Below are 14,484 nucleotides of genomic sequence, written 5' to 3'. Positions count from 1 at the left end.
TACTTGAGTAAAGTAGAAGTACTCAGATCTTGTACTTGAGTAAAGTAGAAGTACTCAGGTCTTGTACTTGAGTAAAGTAGAAGTACTCAGATCTTGTACCTGAGTAAAGTAGAAGTACTCAGGTCTTGTACTTGAGTAAAGTAGAAGTACTCAGGTCTTGTACTTGAGTAAAGTAGAAGTACTCAGGTCTTGTACTTGAGTAAAGTAGAAGTACCAGAGTGTAGGAATACTCTGTCACAGTAAAAGTATTCTAAATGTTCCTCCAGTGAAAGTACAAAGTACTCTCCTCTAAATGTACTTAAAGTAGCGACAGTAAAAGTAGTCATTGTCTGATTGGTCCATTTCAGAATAATATCTCTGATATGTTTTATAATGATTGATCATTAAAGTGTTCTTAGAGCTGGTAAAGGTGCAGCTAGTTTGAATGGCTTTGTATACTGCAGGGTAGCTGCTGGATTTACTGCAGGTGAACTAAAGTCTGATTTAAGGGAGATTATATTTACAATCATTAATCCAATCCTGAATTGTGTAGTAGAAGTAGCAAAACATTGCAATACTCAAGTAAAGTACATGTATCTCAGAAACTGTACTTAAATACACTACATGAGTTCATTTACATAGTTACTTTCCACCTCTGTGTAGGTTAAAATACTGTCTCTCTTCCACATTCACCTGTAGTATCTCCCCTTAGTTTACGCATTTACAGAGTTTATATAGAACCATTTACTACCCACGTGACTGTTGTTATGGTTTCCCTGTCGTAAAACTGCTGTAAGTCAGACTGTTGTGACAGGAGACGTGACGTTAGCGCGTGCGTTAGCCAGCTCAGCTAGCCGTTTAAAAAGCTGTCAGTTGAGCGGAGGATGTAACGTTTATTTTACATAAGTAATACAAATACACCGGTAAAATATCCGTGTTAGTTTCGCAGAAACAGCCTGGATGTGAAGGGAGAAGAAGAAGAAAACCCCTGGTGTTAAGTCTGTGGGGAGACCATTTTATTTGTCAATGAATCCGTCAAATACACTCGTCTTGTTAGCTTGATCCAGCTACACATTAGCTCTGTTTCGTGGATGGGTTCTCTTCTTAAGTTACTCCGGGAAGAAACCTAGCGAACATCATGGACACTGCAGAAGAAGGTAAATGACTATAAAGTGTTGCTTTTCATTGCTTCCCAGCGGAGGGTTTACTGGGGCTAGCTTCGTGGAGTAGCTTGGCCTGCTAGTGGTTCACTTAGCCGAATAGCATAGCTTAATATCCTGTAGTGGTTCAGGTTAAATCAGGGAGATGACTGTTTTTTAATGCACAAACATGCACGGCGAAGCAACCGTGTAAGAGACATTGTGGAAAGGACTAGACGAAACTGGTGATGTCATCAGTCTCCTGATGTATCAGAAGCATAAACAAATGACCCATACTATATTCAAAGTGGAGAGCTGTGCAGGTTTAACAAGAGGTGGTGTCGAGCAGAAATGTGCAACATGTTGCGTATATTGTGCATTAATGTAATGCATAATATTTGTTATGGAGGTAGGGGTTAGTGTCAGTGTAAGTCATATGAGAATAATATGTGACCATATGGATTACAAGCCAGTGGAACTAGATGTATGCGACGTTAGCAGCTTATCTTAGCATCAGTCGTTAGTCCTGAAAGAAACCTGCATATCAACTCAGCCCACTTTACTCTCTGTCGCATCAGACTGTTGCACTTCTGACCTCATCACTGTGGTACAATTAACAGTGTTTAATTCACTATTTTATAAACTGAACACCTCCTATACATATTTTCAATTGTCAGTATGAATATGCATTACAGTATGTTTACGTTTCATATACTTTTCATTCTTATGGAAATGTACAACAATTCTTGTTTACATTCATTACTGTCATTATGCATCTATTTATTGAGATTTAAATTAAATCACAAAATGAACTATAGCTGCAACGATACACTGATCGACAAAAAGTAATCAAAAACTTATTTGACATTTGATTGATTTTATTTTTAATAGACTGGTTTCTTTCACCCCGAAAAGGCAGATATTGCTGTTGTGAGCTTCTCAAATATAAACATGTTCTGCTTCATTTCATAGACCAAATCGTTAATCTTGGAAAATAATCATCAGATTAATAATGAAGATTTGCTGTCCAAAATAGACTACAGTGCAAATAGCTAAAGCTCAGTATTTGTTAAAGGCAAGGCACGTTTATTCATACAGCATAAACACATTCTACAAAGGCATTTAAAAACAGTCATTTAAGGCCCAATACCTGTTAAAATGCGACCCTGAATGAAGTGTTGTGCGTCACTGTAATTGTTTTGCATATAATACATAATTTAGAACTAACTAACATGTTTTATGTGTGCAGCGGATATTTGTCGTGTTTGTCGCTCTGAGGGGACCCCCGACAAACCCTTGTACCACCCATGTGTCTGCACGGGCAGTATCAAGTTTATCCACCAGGAATGGTAAGTGTGTTTGTCTTTATACGGACCGCCCCTCATCTTACTTAAAGGTTACATGCCCCACATTACTCACCCTTTGTGTGTTATAAACTATTCGAGCCCCTTTAGGTATTCTGGAGAGCGTTCTGTTTTTCTCATGTGTCCTGTGTGTGAATATCACTGGTTACTAGAGGGTCAGGTGAGGGAAAACCCCTAGGGAGAGGCAGAGGCCAGGCCTGGATTGTTCTGTGGTGATTGTTGGACATCGGTGTGTTTTAGTTTGCATCCACACCCACAAAGTTTTGAATAACAGTCTATTGTGTATGAATTGTGTAGTTGTGCTGGCTGTATTCAGGCTGTAACTAACCTTCGCCATGTTTATCTTATGTCCTTTTGTTTCTTACTCATGAAAATGCGCTCAGTCAAAGCTACTTTTAGGTAGACCCCAGAATGAGTTTCAATCCATTTCTTTTTTTGAGCTGGTCACCTGCTACATCATAAGGTCAGTTTCTCACAGATAAGCATCTGTTGTGGACCTATAATGCTGATCACTGTACAACTGTGTGTTCTGAATGGAACAAACTGCATTAAAACCCTTGCAAAGTATAAATCAGTTTGGTCTTGTGGTGATGAATCCTGGTGTCAAACCTTGGGAATTTTTGATCGGGAGCTGGAAACCTTGACAGCTGTTTGTTTGCACCAAGAACGATATCATCAAGTGAAACTGTAAATTTAACGACGTAAGCGACCACACTGAGGAACAATGAATAATGTTCTGTTCAGTAAACAATCGCGCCAAACACGCAGCCTTCTCCAGCTGTGTCAGAGCCCAAAAATAGATATTGATGACTGTTTCTGCTGTACATCAGGCAGACAAATAATGAAGATAAGGTTGGGAAAAAGAGAATCAAAACAGCTGTTGTGCAGCACCATGGGTGCAAGAAGAGAACGATATGGCTCTACTTTATTTCCTCTCATAATGGAATTTGATTTGCTGTCATTGTTTCTATCAAATTGTAATCCCATTATTGTTCACCACCACTGCTCTAGAGCGTGGATTCTTCCATTAATTAAAGCTAGACAGATTTTTGAAATGGTATATTTTTAGTTATAGGTATTGGTGTGGATGGTCTTTAACCCTGTTATGTCTTTAATGCCGTCATATGTGTTTGCTGTTGTAATGACTATGTTACCCAGCTGGTAATCCTAGAGTCTAGTCAATGTCACAACAAGTTATTATGGGCGACATACAAGAAGCACAAATCAGCTCAGAAATAATTGATACTTTCCCCTTTAATCAGAGAGTGAATGACTCAAACGTTAAGTCCTCTCAGTCAGTTTTCATCACATTATTTCCGATTATGTCAGGTCAATACTACAGACCTTTGTCTTTGCCTTACAATGTTGACATCCCAGACTCAGGATGTTTTTATTGATCTGTGCTGTGCAGTAGATCTCCTTTAACTATTGATTTAGAACAATAAAAAGGCCAACCAGCTCATGTTTTATCTTGTTAAATCGTGTTGTACTTCTGACTGTTTAAATGTTGCTTTACAGTTTGGTCCAGTGGCTGAAGCACAGCAGGAAGGAGTACTGTGAATTATGCAAGCACAGATTTGCTTTTACACCAAGTGAGTACTCGTGGGATTGATGGATCATCTATTTAATATATAACACACAGCCCAAGGTTTCCTAAGAAAAACACATCAGATGGGCCAAGTAGTTTGTTTTTTTTGTATCAATATGTGTACACATAAATTAAACATTTGGTTCACTCTGTCCCTGTCTGCTCGCCAGTCTACTCCCCAGACATGCCCTCACGTCTGCCCATCCAGGACATCTGTGCCGGCCTGCTGACCAGTGTGGGCACGGCCATCCGATACTGGTTCCATTACACACTGGTGGCCTTCGCATGGCTCGGGGTGGTTCCTCTCACTGCATGTACGTAGTATATACACACAGCAAATAAACTGAGTGTGTGTATTCAAGGTCACTGTGATTTCCTCCTTTATCCTGGATAAGAACTCGCTTCAGCTGTTTATTGTTAGCTTAAGGAGAGACACTAAAGCTGAATAGGTTATTAAATGTCACAATGAAACTTCCCCGGTAATTTCCCCTCAATACTAAAAATAATTTGATGGACTTAAATGTATTTAGCATGTGCAAATCACACTGTTATTTACTATCTTTTCTTTGTCTCAGGTCGAATTTACAAGTGTCTGTTTACCGGCTCTGTGAGCTCACTTTTGACACTGCCGCTGGACATGCTCTCCACGTGAGTGATGACCCCAGTGTTCTCCTACAACACTACTAAAGCGTCTCTGGGTGTTTCTACAAGTGTTTCTGTTTGTGCTCCTGCAGCGAGAACCTGCTAGCAGACTGTCTACAGGGCTGCTTCGTGGTCACCTGCACGCTGTGTGCGTTTATCAGCCTGGTGTGGCTCCGGGAACAGATCGTCCACGGTGGAGCTCCGCAGTGGTTGGAGCAGCACCAAGCGCCTCCGCCTAATGCAGCCGGACAAGCCAATGAGGTACGCTGAATAACGGATTGAAGTCATTTCCTACCTTCTCAACCAGACGCATACCCTGACTGATAGATAAAACCATCGTCAGGATTTATTTATGAGATGTATTTTCGATAAAGTCTACACAGAATCTCGCCATGTTAAAGCCGTGCACCCTTTCCCCCACGTCAGGCTCCAGCTGCAGGGCAGGGAGCAGCTGATGAGCCCCCTGCAGCCCAGCCAGCCCCCGCTGATCCTCCAGCCCAGAACGAGGCCGAGCCTGAGCCCCCTGATGTCCCCCCAGACCAGGCGGAGGACCCAGAACTGGAGGAAGAGGAGGGGGCAGCAGCTGAAGATGCAGACCCCAATAATGGAGCACAAGGTTGGAATCTGATAAAGAAAATTACTTTAGGGTTAAGTTTATTTCGGGCAGATCTAGTTGTTATTTTTTGTCCATAGTGATCTTATTAAAGAACGCTGTCTGTCTGTCCATCACGGTCTTCAACATGTGCCTGGTCATGTTTTATGGAGATGAAATGCTGTACCTCACATAATAAAATACACTTATTAGTAGTGCAGTTCATGAACCAAATGAAATGGCAAAGATTTCCATGAATTATCCAAAGCGTTCCGTCTCTTTGCAACATAAAACCACAGGGTTTATGGAAATGCACTTTCAAACCCTGACAAACACAAGCAGAACCGCTACCACTGGCCTTAAAGCATATCATTAATTGGAGGAGATATAACGAGGTGTCAAATTGCTCCCCATAGCTCTCATATTCCACTCTTTTGTTTTGTTTTCCGTGTTAATGAACTGACTTTGCAGCGAGGCAAAACAGGCTGATAATGAATTGTGATTGTATTAAGCATCAGTCTAGCTGTGGGGGGTGTCAAATTAATGCAGTCTAAAAAACACTCTTGAGTTGTTTTGCAAACAAATGTCCCCAGAGAAGCATAAATAATGTCATGGCAACATTGATCTTAGGTATTGTTTTCCTTTGTTGTTGTTTAGAACATTTGACCATTGTATTATAAGTGAAAGTATGTCTCTGCAGATGATATGAACTGGAATGCGTTGGAGTGGGACAGAGCGGCGGAGGAGCTCACCTGGGAGAGGGTAACTCACTCTGTCCATGATACTCAATTTACAACACTTTCATATTTGTGTTGTACACCTATGCACCTGAATATGTTTGTATTTCCCTCTAGATGCTCGGCCTGGATGGCTCACTGGTGTTCTTGGTAAGGTTTATATTCCCAATACTCAGTCATGTTTTGTAAAATGTTGTGTATTGAATGGATAAGTTCTAATTGTGCCTTTTCCTTTTTCAGGAGCATGTTTTTTGGGTCGTCTCTCTGAACACACTCTTCATCCTGGTCTTCGGTGAGTTGACTGAAACACAGATTCATTATACTCATAAATATCGATGGATTCAATTTATTTGATTAAAAGTATAGATTAACTTTGCACAGAAGTAGTTCCGTTCATTTTTTTTAAACATGTCTCATGTTCCCCTCCTTCAGCGTTTTGTCCTTACCACATCGGACACTTTTCTGTCGTGGGTCTGGGCTTTGAGGAATATGTAAGAAACTTCTCTCATTAAGTAATCATTATAATGGCATATCATGTCTTTCCAGCTGTGATTTCTTGACCACATCTTTATTTTCCTCCAGGTCCAAGCCTCCCACTTTGAGGGATTAATCACGACCATCGTGGGCTACATCCTGCTGGCCATGACACTCATCCTCTGTCACGTATCCTTCCTCTGTCCTCTGAAATATAAGAAGTGAAGTTAACTGTGTTAGCAGCACTAGTGTAGATCCTTAACGGCTGTTTCAGGGACTCGCTGCTCTGGTCCGGTTTCAGCGGTCTCGACGGCTCCTGGGAGTCTGCTACATTGTTGTCAAGGTAACGCCTCTAAGTGCGGCTCTGCACCGTCCTCTGTGGAAACATGGACAGAAGAAAAATTCACTTACGGAGATTTATTACCTGAACATAACACTGAGTGTTTGCACTCACACAGAAACTGAAGAACCCTATGACCTTAAGTAGTATGAATAAGAGACAGGCTCCAGGTTGCCTTGACTTGTTTAAAAGTGCCTGATCTTTACGCCATATACACATTACAGTATAAATCATGCTCATTATTTCAGGCTCCTATAGTAGATCCCTGGCTTTTCACATTTTTTAGCAGGTTGAGCCGTCTTCCAACAGGACTAATACATGCTGTTTCCCACACAAAAATGTCATTGATATGGCTAACCATGAAAATCACAGACTATGAATCATAATCACATAGCATTGTTTATAAGAATCAATGGTGGCATTTTTTAAAAGCAGGGCACAAGGGTTCATTTCTCTCCATATGGTGATGAGTGACCCTGACTCTCTGCTTCCATTACAGGTCTCTCTGCTGGTTGTTGTGGAGATCGGTGTTTTTCCACTCATCTGTGGCTGGTGGCTGGACATCTGCTCCTTAGTAAGACTCTCCCTCTCCTCTGTGTTGTATTTTTGAAAGCGCTGACTCCTTAGACGTATTTGTCTCCTTTTCTGAAATGCTGTTTTTTGTCTTTATAAATATGCGACAAATAGGCCATCTAAAATATGCATCAACTGTAAATAGACACAACAGCTGGTGCATAAGTACAATAACCATACAGAAAATAGGACTTTGTCCTTCATCCTGCACGTACTCTCAGAAGCTAATCGAGCTTGGTCTAATTTAAATCTGCTTCCCGTATGGTATGTGCAAATGTTATTCATCATAGCACATTTCCCACTGTGCCTTCATTTAGCACAGACAAGCAATTAGCATGCATCGTCTGAGAAGCAACGCTGAATCTGAATCAGTCTAACTGCTCTCTTTGTTTAACGCTTGACTTCCTGCAGGAGATGTTTGATGCCTCCCTGAAAGACAGAGAGCTGAGCTTTAAATCTGCCCCCGGTACCACCATGTTCCTGCACTGGCTTGTGGGAATGGTCTACGTCTTCTACTTCGCTTCGTTCATCCTCCTCCTGAGAGAGGTAAGATCCTGAGTTTGAAGAAAGTAAATACATATAAAAGGCAACATACAATACAGGCATACAATTACAGTCAACAAAGGAAATAGAATTTAAAATATATAAAGAAACGTGAGGACTGTAGGTTACATTTGTGTGATTTTAAAAAGTATGTAACGCTAACACTTATTGCTGCTGTGTCCATCAGGTGCTGAGGCCGGGAGTGCTGTGGTTTCTGAGAAACCTCAACGACCCAGACTTTAACCCGGTGCAGGAGATGATCCACCTCCCCATCTACAGACACCTGCGGCGCTTCATCCTGTCTGTGGTCGTGTTCGGCTCCATCGTGCTGCTCATGCTGTGGATGCCCATCAGGCTCATCAAACTGCTGCTGCCCACCTTCCTGCCCTACAACGTCATGCTCTACAGGTAACCAGCCACCATAACTAAGTTAAAGGTCACTTAGCGGTGAGCTGTGGGAGAACTGGGGCTTTGAAATGGTGTTAAAAGCCTCCTTCTCCTCGGGGCGTTACTAACAACATCTCACCGCAGCACATCTTGAACAAAAGAGGAAGTATTAGCTCTATTGCCAACATGCATGATGGTTAAAACTGAGTTGCAGGGACTTAAGAACATGGTGTAAGAAACAACTGAGAACTGGATTCAAAATGACTGGTCAGTGTTACCATGTCTGTTCATACATGGTCTACGAATTTCCAAGAATAAAGACTAACAATTATGAGAAAAACCTGATGTTCTCTGAGATTAAAGACTTAAATCTGTATATTCAAGGAGATTAGAGTCTGAAATGTATCCCATGAGTTTAATTCTCAGAAAATGCCCCCCTCCTCTGATAATAATTTTGTTCTGTTTTTAACCTACAGGGGCCCTAACGCTGTAGAATTGTTTTCTCTTCCCCTCAGTGATGCCCCGGTCAGCGAGCTGTCGTTGGAGCTGTTATTACTTCAGGTGGTGCTTCCCGCTCTGTTGGAGCAGGGACACACCCGGCAGTGGCTCAAAGGCCTGGTCCGGGCCTGGACCGTCAGCGCTGGATATTTACTGTAAGTCAACAACACATTTTCTGGCTGAGCCCCTGATATTTCTCACATTGACCTCCAATAACCAACCACATGTTCGCCTCCTCAGAGACCTCCACTCATACCTCCTTGGGGAACAGGAGGACAATGAAGGCAACCAGCCTGTGAATAACAACAACAACAATAACCCCCCTCCTGCACACCACAACAACAATAACAACCCCGCCCCAGCTGTTGGTGAGGGACTACACGCAGCCCATCAGGCCATCCTGCAGCAGGGGGGGCCTGTTGGATTCCAGCCTTACCATAGACCCCTCCGCTTCCCATTCAGGGTGAGACAGTCGTGTGGTTTAACATTTATCACTGCAGATTATAAAGGTCTACTATAACATTTCAGTCAACATACTCTGAATGCACAAAAGTAATTAAGTGTTAGTATGAATCTAAATGTGTTATCAACATGGAAGTTTAGGGATTTATTCCGCCCAGTATTTATGGTTTTCTCCACAAACATAGAGGCATGCTAAGGCTGTAGGTAGCACTTAGTGTACATCTGACGCTGAACAACTCCCAGTTATTATTCCTTCATGTTAAAGCGCTTGATCTTATAATCCTACATAGTCCAATTGTAGTTTATTATCTAGCACAGACTGAATATACACTCGTGCAAATAATCATAACCAGTCAACCTTCTTAACATTTGCTTTCATTCTAAAACTGTCCTCCTTCTCCTCTCCAGATTGTGCTGCTGATAGCTTTCATGTGCATCACTCTGCTGGTGGCCAGTCTGGTGTGTCTCACTCTTCCAGGTAAGATGTGGTGGCTTTAAAGACAACCAGCAATCACTATTCTCCTTTGCAGACCCACACCCAAACCATAATGACAGGGGGAATCTATAATGATGCATGTCTCTGCTGTTCAAGCTGTTCTTTTTGTGTAGCTCAAGTAGTAATTTATTTATCGTGTGTGTTTCAGTGTTCACCGGGCGCTGGCTCATGTCCTTCTGGACAGGAAACTCAAAAATCCACGAGCTGTACACGGCAGCGTGCGGCCTGTACGTCTGCTGGCTGTCTATCCGCGGAGTCACCGTGCTGCTGGCATGGATGCCGCAGGGACGCACCGTCATCGCACGCAAGGTCCAGGAGTGGACGCTCATGGTGAGTCCATGTTCAGCCTCCATCGCTGGAAAACCTGGGCTGATGGAGGGAATGAGTATTTTTTCTCATTCCAGCCATCAGCCTGCCTGGAGTTGGGCCTGATTGCGATGTTTGTGTTGATATAAGATCATAAACTGACATTTAAAATTGCCAGCATCTGCTTTTTTGTTCTATAGGCGTAAAACATGCCATTTTCCTGGTTTTCTGTACAAAAAAATCAATCAAATTAATATTCCTAATCAACATTTCCCAGACTGTAAAGAAATGCCCCTAGCGTTGAATATACAGAAAAAAAGAATACATATTCTGTATATCTTAAAGAAAAAGGGTCAAGTAATAGTAATCTATAGTCATTTTATGTCTGTATTTTAAAAGGCCATTTTCTCTAAGTCAGGTCAACTTTCCCCCTTACTCTGAGGAAGCTTTGAAGTTTTCTGATTAATCATGTTCATGTACGTCGCGCGCTGTTTGGGCAGATACTGAAGACCCTGGTGGTCGCTCTGCTGGTGGCCGGAGTCATCCCGCTGCTGCTTGGTCTGCTGTTCGAGCTCGTCATCGTGGCTCCTCTCAGAGTCCCACTCGACCAAACACCCCTCTTCTACCCGTGGCAGGTAGGGTTCCCTTCATTGTTATTGCTCCTTCACCCTGTTTGTTCCTAAACATCGTCACTTGATTTCATGATCTCTGTGTTTCCCACAGGACTGGGCTCTGGGAGTGCTCCATGCTAAAATCATTGCTGCTATCACTCTCATGGGTCCTCAGTGGTGGCTGAAGACTGTTATTGAGCAGGTGGGTTTCAGACAGACATGCACCAGTCAGTGTTCTATAGCTGACTCAAAGAGGTGTCAGTTACTTTGTAATTAACTCTCCTGTCTCTCCAGGTTTATGCAAATGGGATCCGTAACATCGACCTGCAGTTCATCATCCGTAAACTGGCGGCTCCGGTCATCTCGGTGCTGCTGCTGTCGCTGTGCGTGCCGTATGTAATCGCTGCGGGAGTGGTTCCTGCTGTGGGTGAGTACAAAGGAACCAATTAGAAAGGGTATTTATTTTAGGTTCAAGGCTTTTTCTCCAAATAAATACCGTCTTCTGTGCTGATGCCTACTATTTCACAAGTATAATACCATGTCTTCGTTCACTAAAATCCACCTTAAGCTCTGACAGTTTCCACTACATTATTCCTGCTGTGCGTAGAACTGTTAACTAACATCCACATTACAGAGCTTTCTCCAGGATACTATGTTCCTTATCCAGATGACTGTTGCATTGTGTGTAGTGTCAGCTCATGGTGTGATCACTGAAAAAACGTTTAACTGAGTACTGTGCATATCTTCTGCAGGAGTCACCCCAGAGATGGAGATCTTGATGCAGAGGAGAATCTACCCGTTCCTCCTGATGATCGTGTCGCTCATCGGCATCTTGTCCTTCCAGATCCGACAGTTCAAACGGCTCTATGAACACATCAAGAACGACAAGTGAGTATCTTTCTATGTATCGTTAGGAATATTTATGAGTGCTTTAAACTATAAGTGTAGCTAGTCTGTAGTAAACGTGGATTATATCACATTATAAGTATGTTTAAAGGGTATTTCAGACATAGGTTTGATAGTAGGTGATACAGTATCTGTTAGTGTAGACACATCTGTAAAAACTAAATGGATTTGATCATTTACAGCTTATTCTAATCGTGATACTCCCTCTCCACAGGTACCTGGTTGGTCAGAGGCTTGTGAACTACGAACGTAAATCTGGCAGAGCGGCCTCGGTGCCGCCCCCCATCCCCGTCGCAGAGTAGATTTTTTGTGTCACTCGTTGCCACATGTTTGCACCCGTCACCCTGCGTACATCCTGTCTCCTGTACCTCACCCTTTATTTTGATTTCACCTCAGTCCATGGACCGTACTTCGTTTGAATCTCCTGTGGAACTCGGTGGATTTGATGGATATCGTTCAATTTCTTGAAGTCCCTCTCGAGGGACGGGAAGATGTATTATAATCATGGGACAGCTGAGAGACCCCCCTCCCAGATGAAACGGGGGAGGCATGAGGGGAGGGTTAGCAGTTTGATTTGAAGCTCAACATCTGCATTGTCGTTCATGCCTTGCTTTGTAAAGTGCTGCCTGATAATTGTACATGTGTAAATACTTTGAACGCAGACTTTGTCTTAAAAAAAAGAAGACGGATATGGATTAATGCAATGACCATTGTATATCTTAAAGTGTATGTATAATTTATTAAATCCAACTGACAATTGATCTGCTCTTGTCGCTTGTGTTCAGAGACAGAGTTCTGCAGATGTTTTGTATTTGGTTGATTTGGGTGTGGAAGTTTTGTATTTAAACCTGAAAGTTAAAATCTCGTATCACATGTATGAAACAAAGACAGATCTCAATGACAGCTTTTTCACGTACTTTTTTCTAGAAAACGTCACTCAAAGCGAAACGTACCAACTAAGGGTGTTACAATTCAATGATTGTTGATTCAACATACTCATACTGAAGTGAAAACAGAAGCATATCATCATAAACACCTCTATTTTAAGATGTCCATGGCACGTCTGTGTCTCCATATCCGTCAAAGTTCACCATCTTCCTGAAAGACTGGGGTTTTTATGTCTGCTAGTGCCCTGTAATAAAATTGTCAAATCAAATTTTAGTTGCTTTTGTGACATGATATAACTGTTAAATGGGCACCTGAATCCAAAATGTATAATGGCAGACTGTGGTAACCGCATATTGGTTGTCCGAATAATTTATATAATTCTGTTTTGTGATGAAATATGTAATTTACAGCCCTAGTACCAGCCAGGAAGTGACTAAAAATAGTACAAAAGGATCAAAAATAACTACAAAGGCTGGCAAAACAGTTGCATAGACATTTACAATGACCACACTGAGACGAAATAACAAAAAAATGGGGCAAAGCCAGAAACATAGGACAGCAGGAAAAGACACAAAATGAGTACAAATACACATGAATATATTAAAAACAGACACAAAATGACCAGGAAGAAAACCACAAATGACTACATATAGACACAAAGGAGATGTGGTGGGGCCTTTTGCATGTCTGATCATAACCCCCCCATGCATTAAGGTGTAAGCATGATCAATACACGACTCGAAGTGGTGTCATCGGCTCATCTTTTGGTACAAGCGGAGATTTTAGCACAATTCCAAACTTCTCCTTGAGAACGCCGGGTATCTCGTCATCCTGCAGCTCTCGGGTGGAGGTCTCCAATGCCGTGCCCTCTGTGGGGAACGTGGTGGTGGTCAGTCTGCGGCCGATGTAGGTGAGCCTCCCCCCGGGGGTGAGCATGGTGCACAGGGACTTGCAGAAGAAGAGGGAGCATGGCGAGCTCTGGTGGTACTGACACATCTCCGCATAGTCCTCCATGCGCCGAGGGTCCAGGGTGAACTTGTAGATCTCGGTCCACTCTCCATCTGCTCCTCTGATCTCGTCCTGCTGCCACTCCAGGAAGTGCATCCCTGCAGCATCATTCCTGACAGAGGAGGGAGAAGTATTTAGATCTTGTAATTCAGTAGAAGTAGGAGAGTGTAGAAATACTACTAGAAGTTCAAAGTAGCAATTCATGGAAATACTCAAGTAAAGTATCGTATAATTGATACAGTATTTGAGTAAATGTAGTTACTTCCCACCTCTGCTCTCTTATGCGGTACACTCTGTGGCCCTGCTCCTGGGGGCCACTGGTGTCCAACGAGAGGGGGGTCCTGAAGCCCGGGACACCAAACCCAACATCGCAGAGCCAGCGCTGCCCATCCAGGCTCACCATGAGGATGAGGTGGTCAAAAGGAGGTCCGTAGTAGCCCGTTGGTTGGTTCCTCACCTGGGCTGAGAGAAGGGTCACCTGGAAGCCCATCTGGGTCAGCAGCCAGGCGAACAGGCTGTTATTCTCAAAGCAGAACCCCCCCCTGCGCTGCAGCACGATCTTCTCATACAGGTGAGGCAGGTCCAGCTTCACCTGCCCCCCGCTGTGCACCGTCAGGTTCTCAAACGGCACCGACAGCAGGTGACAGGTGTGCACCGTCTGCAGCACGTGCAGGCTGCGCGAGGGGGATCTAGAGAACCCGATTCGAGACAAATACGCGTCCATTTGCATTTCAACAGAACTCATTTTATGGATTAAGGAAGACTACTTTTACTTTGAACGTTAACTTCGCATTGAACTACGGTCCCTGTGTCCCTTCTTGATCTTGATCGTCAGCCTCGGAGTCTAAAGGTTGCTTTTGCTTCCTGGTGCTGACCCATGCTTACAGTGAGTGACACCCTAAAGGCAGACGCATAAAAGCATAAAATAAATAAAATAGCTAAAGGTAAATA

At 42.9% G+C, this 14,484-nt stretch overlaps 2 protein-coding genes across 5 annotated transcripts; one reads left to right on the top strand and one right to left on the bottom strand.

The window, feature by feature from the left end:
- The first annotated feature begins 793 nt into the window (after positions 1–793).
- On the top strand, positions 794–12,793 carry LOC134883885 (E3 ubiquitin-protein ligase MARCHF6). 4 transcript variants are annotated; one of them, XM_063912369.1, is made up of 25 exons: positions 794–1,136; positions 2,368–2,467; positions 4,001–4,074; positions 4,241–4,384; positions 4,646–4,718; positions 4,805–4,973; positions 5,139–5,328; positions 6,005–6,066; positions 6,159–6,191; positions 6,282–6,333; positions 6,474–6,532; positions 6,624–6,704; positions 6,790–6,858; positions 7,355–7,429; positions 7,840–7,974; positions 8,159–8,379; positions 8,874–9,011; positions 9,097–9,319; positions 9,727–9,796; positions 9,963–10,144; positions 10,621–10,755; positions 10,844–10,933; positions 11,026–11,158; positions 11,484–11,619; positions 11,852–12,793. In XM_063912369.1, exons 1-25 carry the CDS (start codon positions 1,118–1,120, stop codon positions 11,937–11,939), a joined length of 2,751 nt encoding a protein of 916 aa, XP_063768439.1. In that variant the 5' UTR covers positions 794–1,117; the 3' UTR covers positions 11,940–12,793. The 4 variants fall into 4 exon arrangements, with proteins under 4 accessions (XP_063768439.1, XP_063768438.1, XP_063768437.1 ...); XM_063912368.1 differs by having other exon boundaries at positions 10,612–10,755; XM_063912367.1 differs by having other exon boundaries at positions 8,835–9,011.
- On the bottom strand, positions 12,357–14,386 carry LOC134883887 (arylamine N-acetyltransferase 2-like). Its single transcript, XM_063912372.1, has 2 exons — positions 13,803–14,386; positions 12,357–13,645 (listed from the first exon to the last, which is right to left on the bottom strand). Exons 1-2 carry the CDS (start codon positions 14,276–14,278, stop codon positions 13,252–13,254), a joined length of 870 nt encoding a protein of 289 aa, XP_063768442.1. The 5' UTR covers positions 14,279–14,386; the 3' UTR covers positions 12,357–13,251.
- Between the last annotated feature and the right edge of the window lie 98 nt (positions 14,387–14,484).

This window comes from Eleginops maclovinus, chromosome 21, assembly GCF_036324505.1.
Source record: "Eleginops maclovinus isolate JMC-PN-2008 ecotype Puerto Natales chromosome 21, JC_Emac_rtc_rv5, whole genome shotgun sequence".
In the NCBI taxonomy this organism is placed as follows: domain Eukaryota; kingdom Metazoa; phylum Chordata; class Actinopteri; order Perciformes; family Eleginopidae; genus Eleginops; species Eleginops maclovinus.
Note: the sequence above shows the minus strand (reverse complement) of the source record. Positions and strands in the feature narration are given on the sequence as shown.

What these genes read in the sequence shown, in the direction of transcription:
- LOC134883887 (XM_063912372.1), bottom strand. Translation starts at nt 14,278, where the DNA reads ATGAGTTCTGTTGAAATGCAAATGGACGCGTATTTGTCTCGAATCGGG. An exon ending in TACCGCATAAGAGAGCAGAG is followed by an intron (nt 13,646 to 13,802) that starts GTGGGAAGTAAC and finishes CTCCTCTGTCAG; the next exon opens with GAATGATGCTGCAGGGATGC.
- LOC134883885 (XM_063912366.1), top strand. An exon ending in AAGTTTATCCACCAGGAATG is followed by an intron (nt 2,468 to 4,000) that starts GTAAGTGTGTTT and finishes GTTGCTTTACAG; the next exon opens with TTTGGTCCAGTGGCTGAAGC. An exon ending in GTCAGCGCTGGATATTTACT is followed by an intron (nt 9,012 to 9,096) that starts GTAAGTCAACAA and finishes TCGCCTCCTCAG; the next exon opens with AGACCTCCACTCATACCTCC.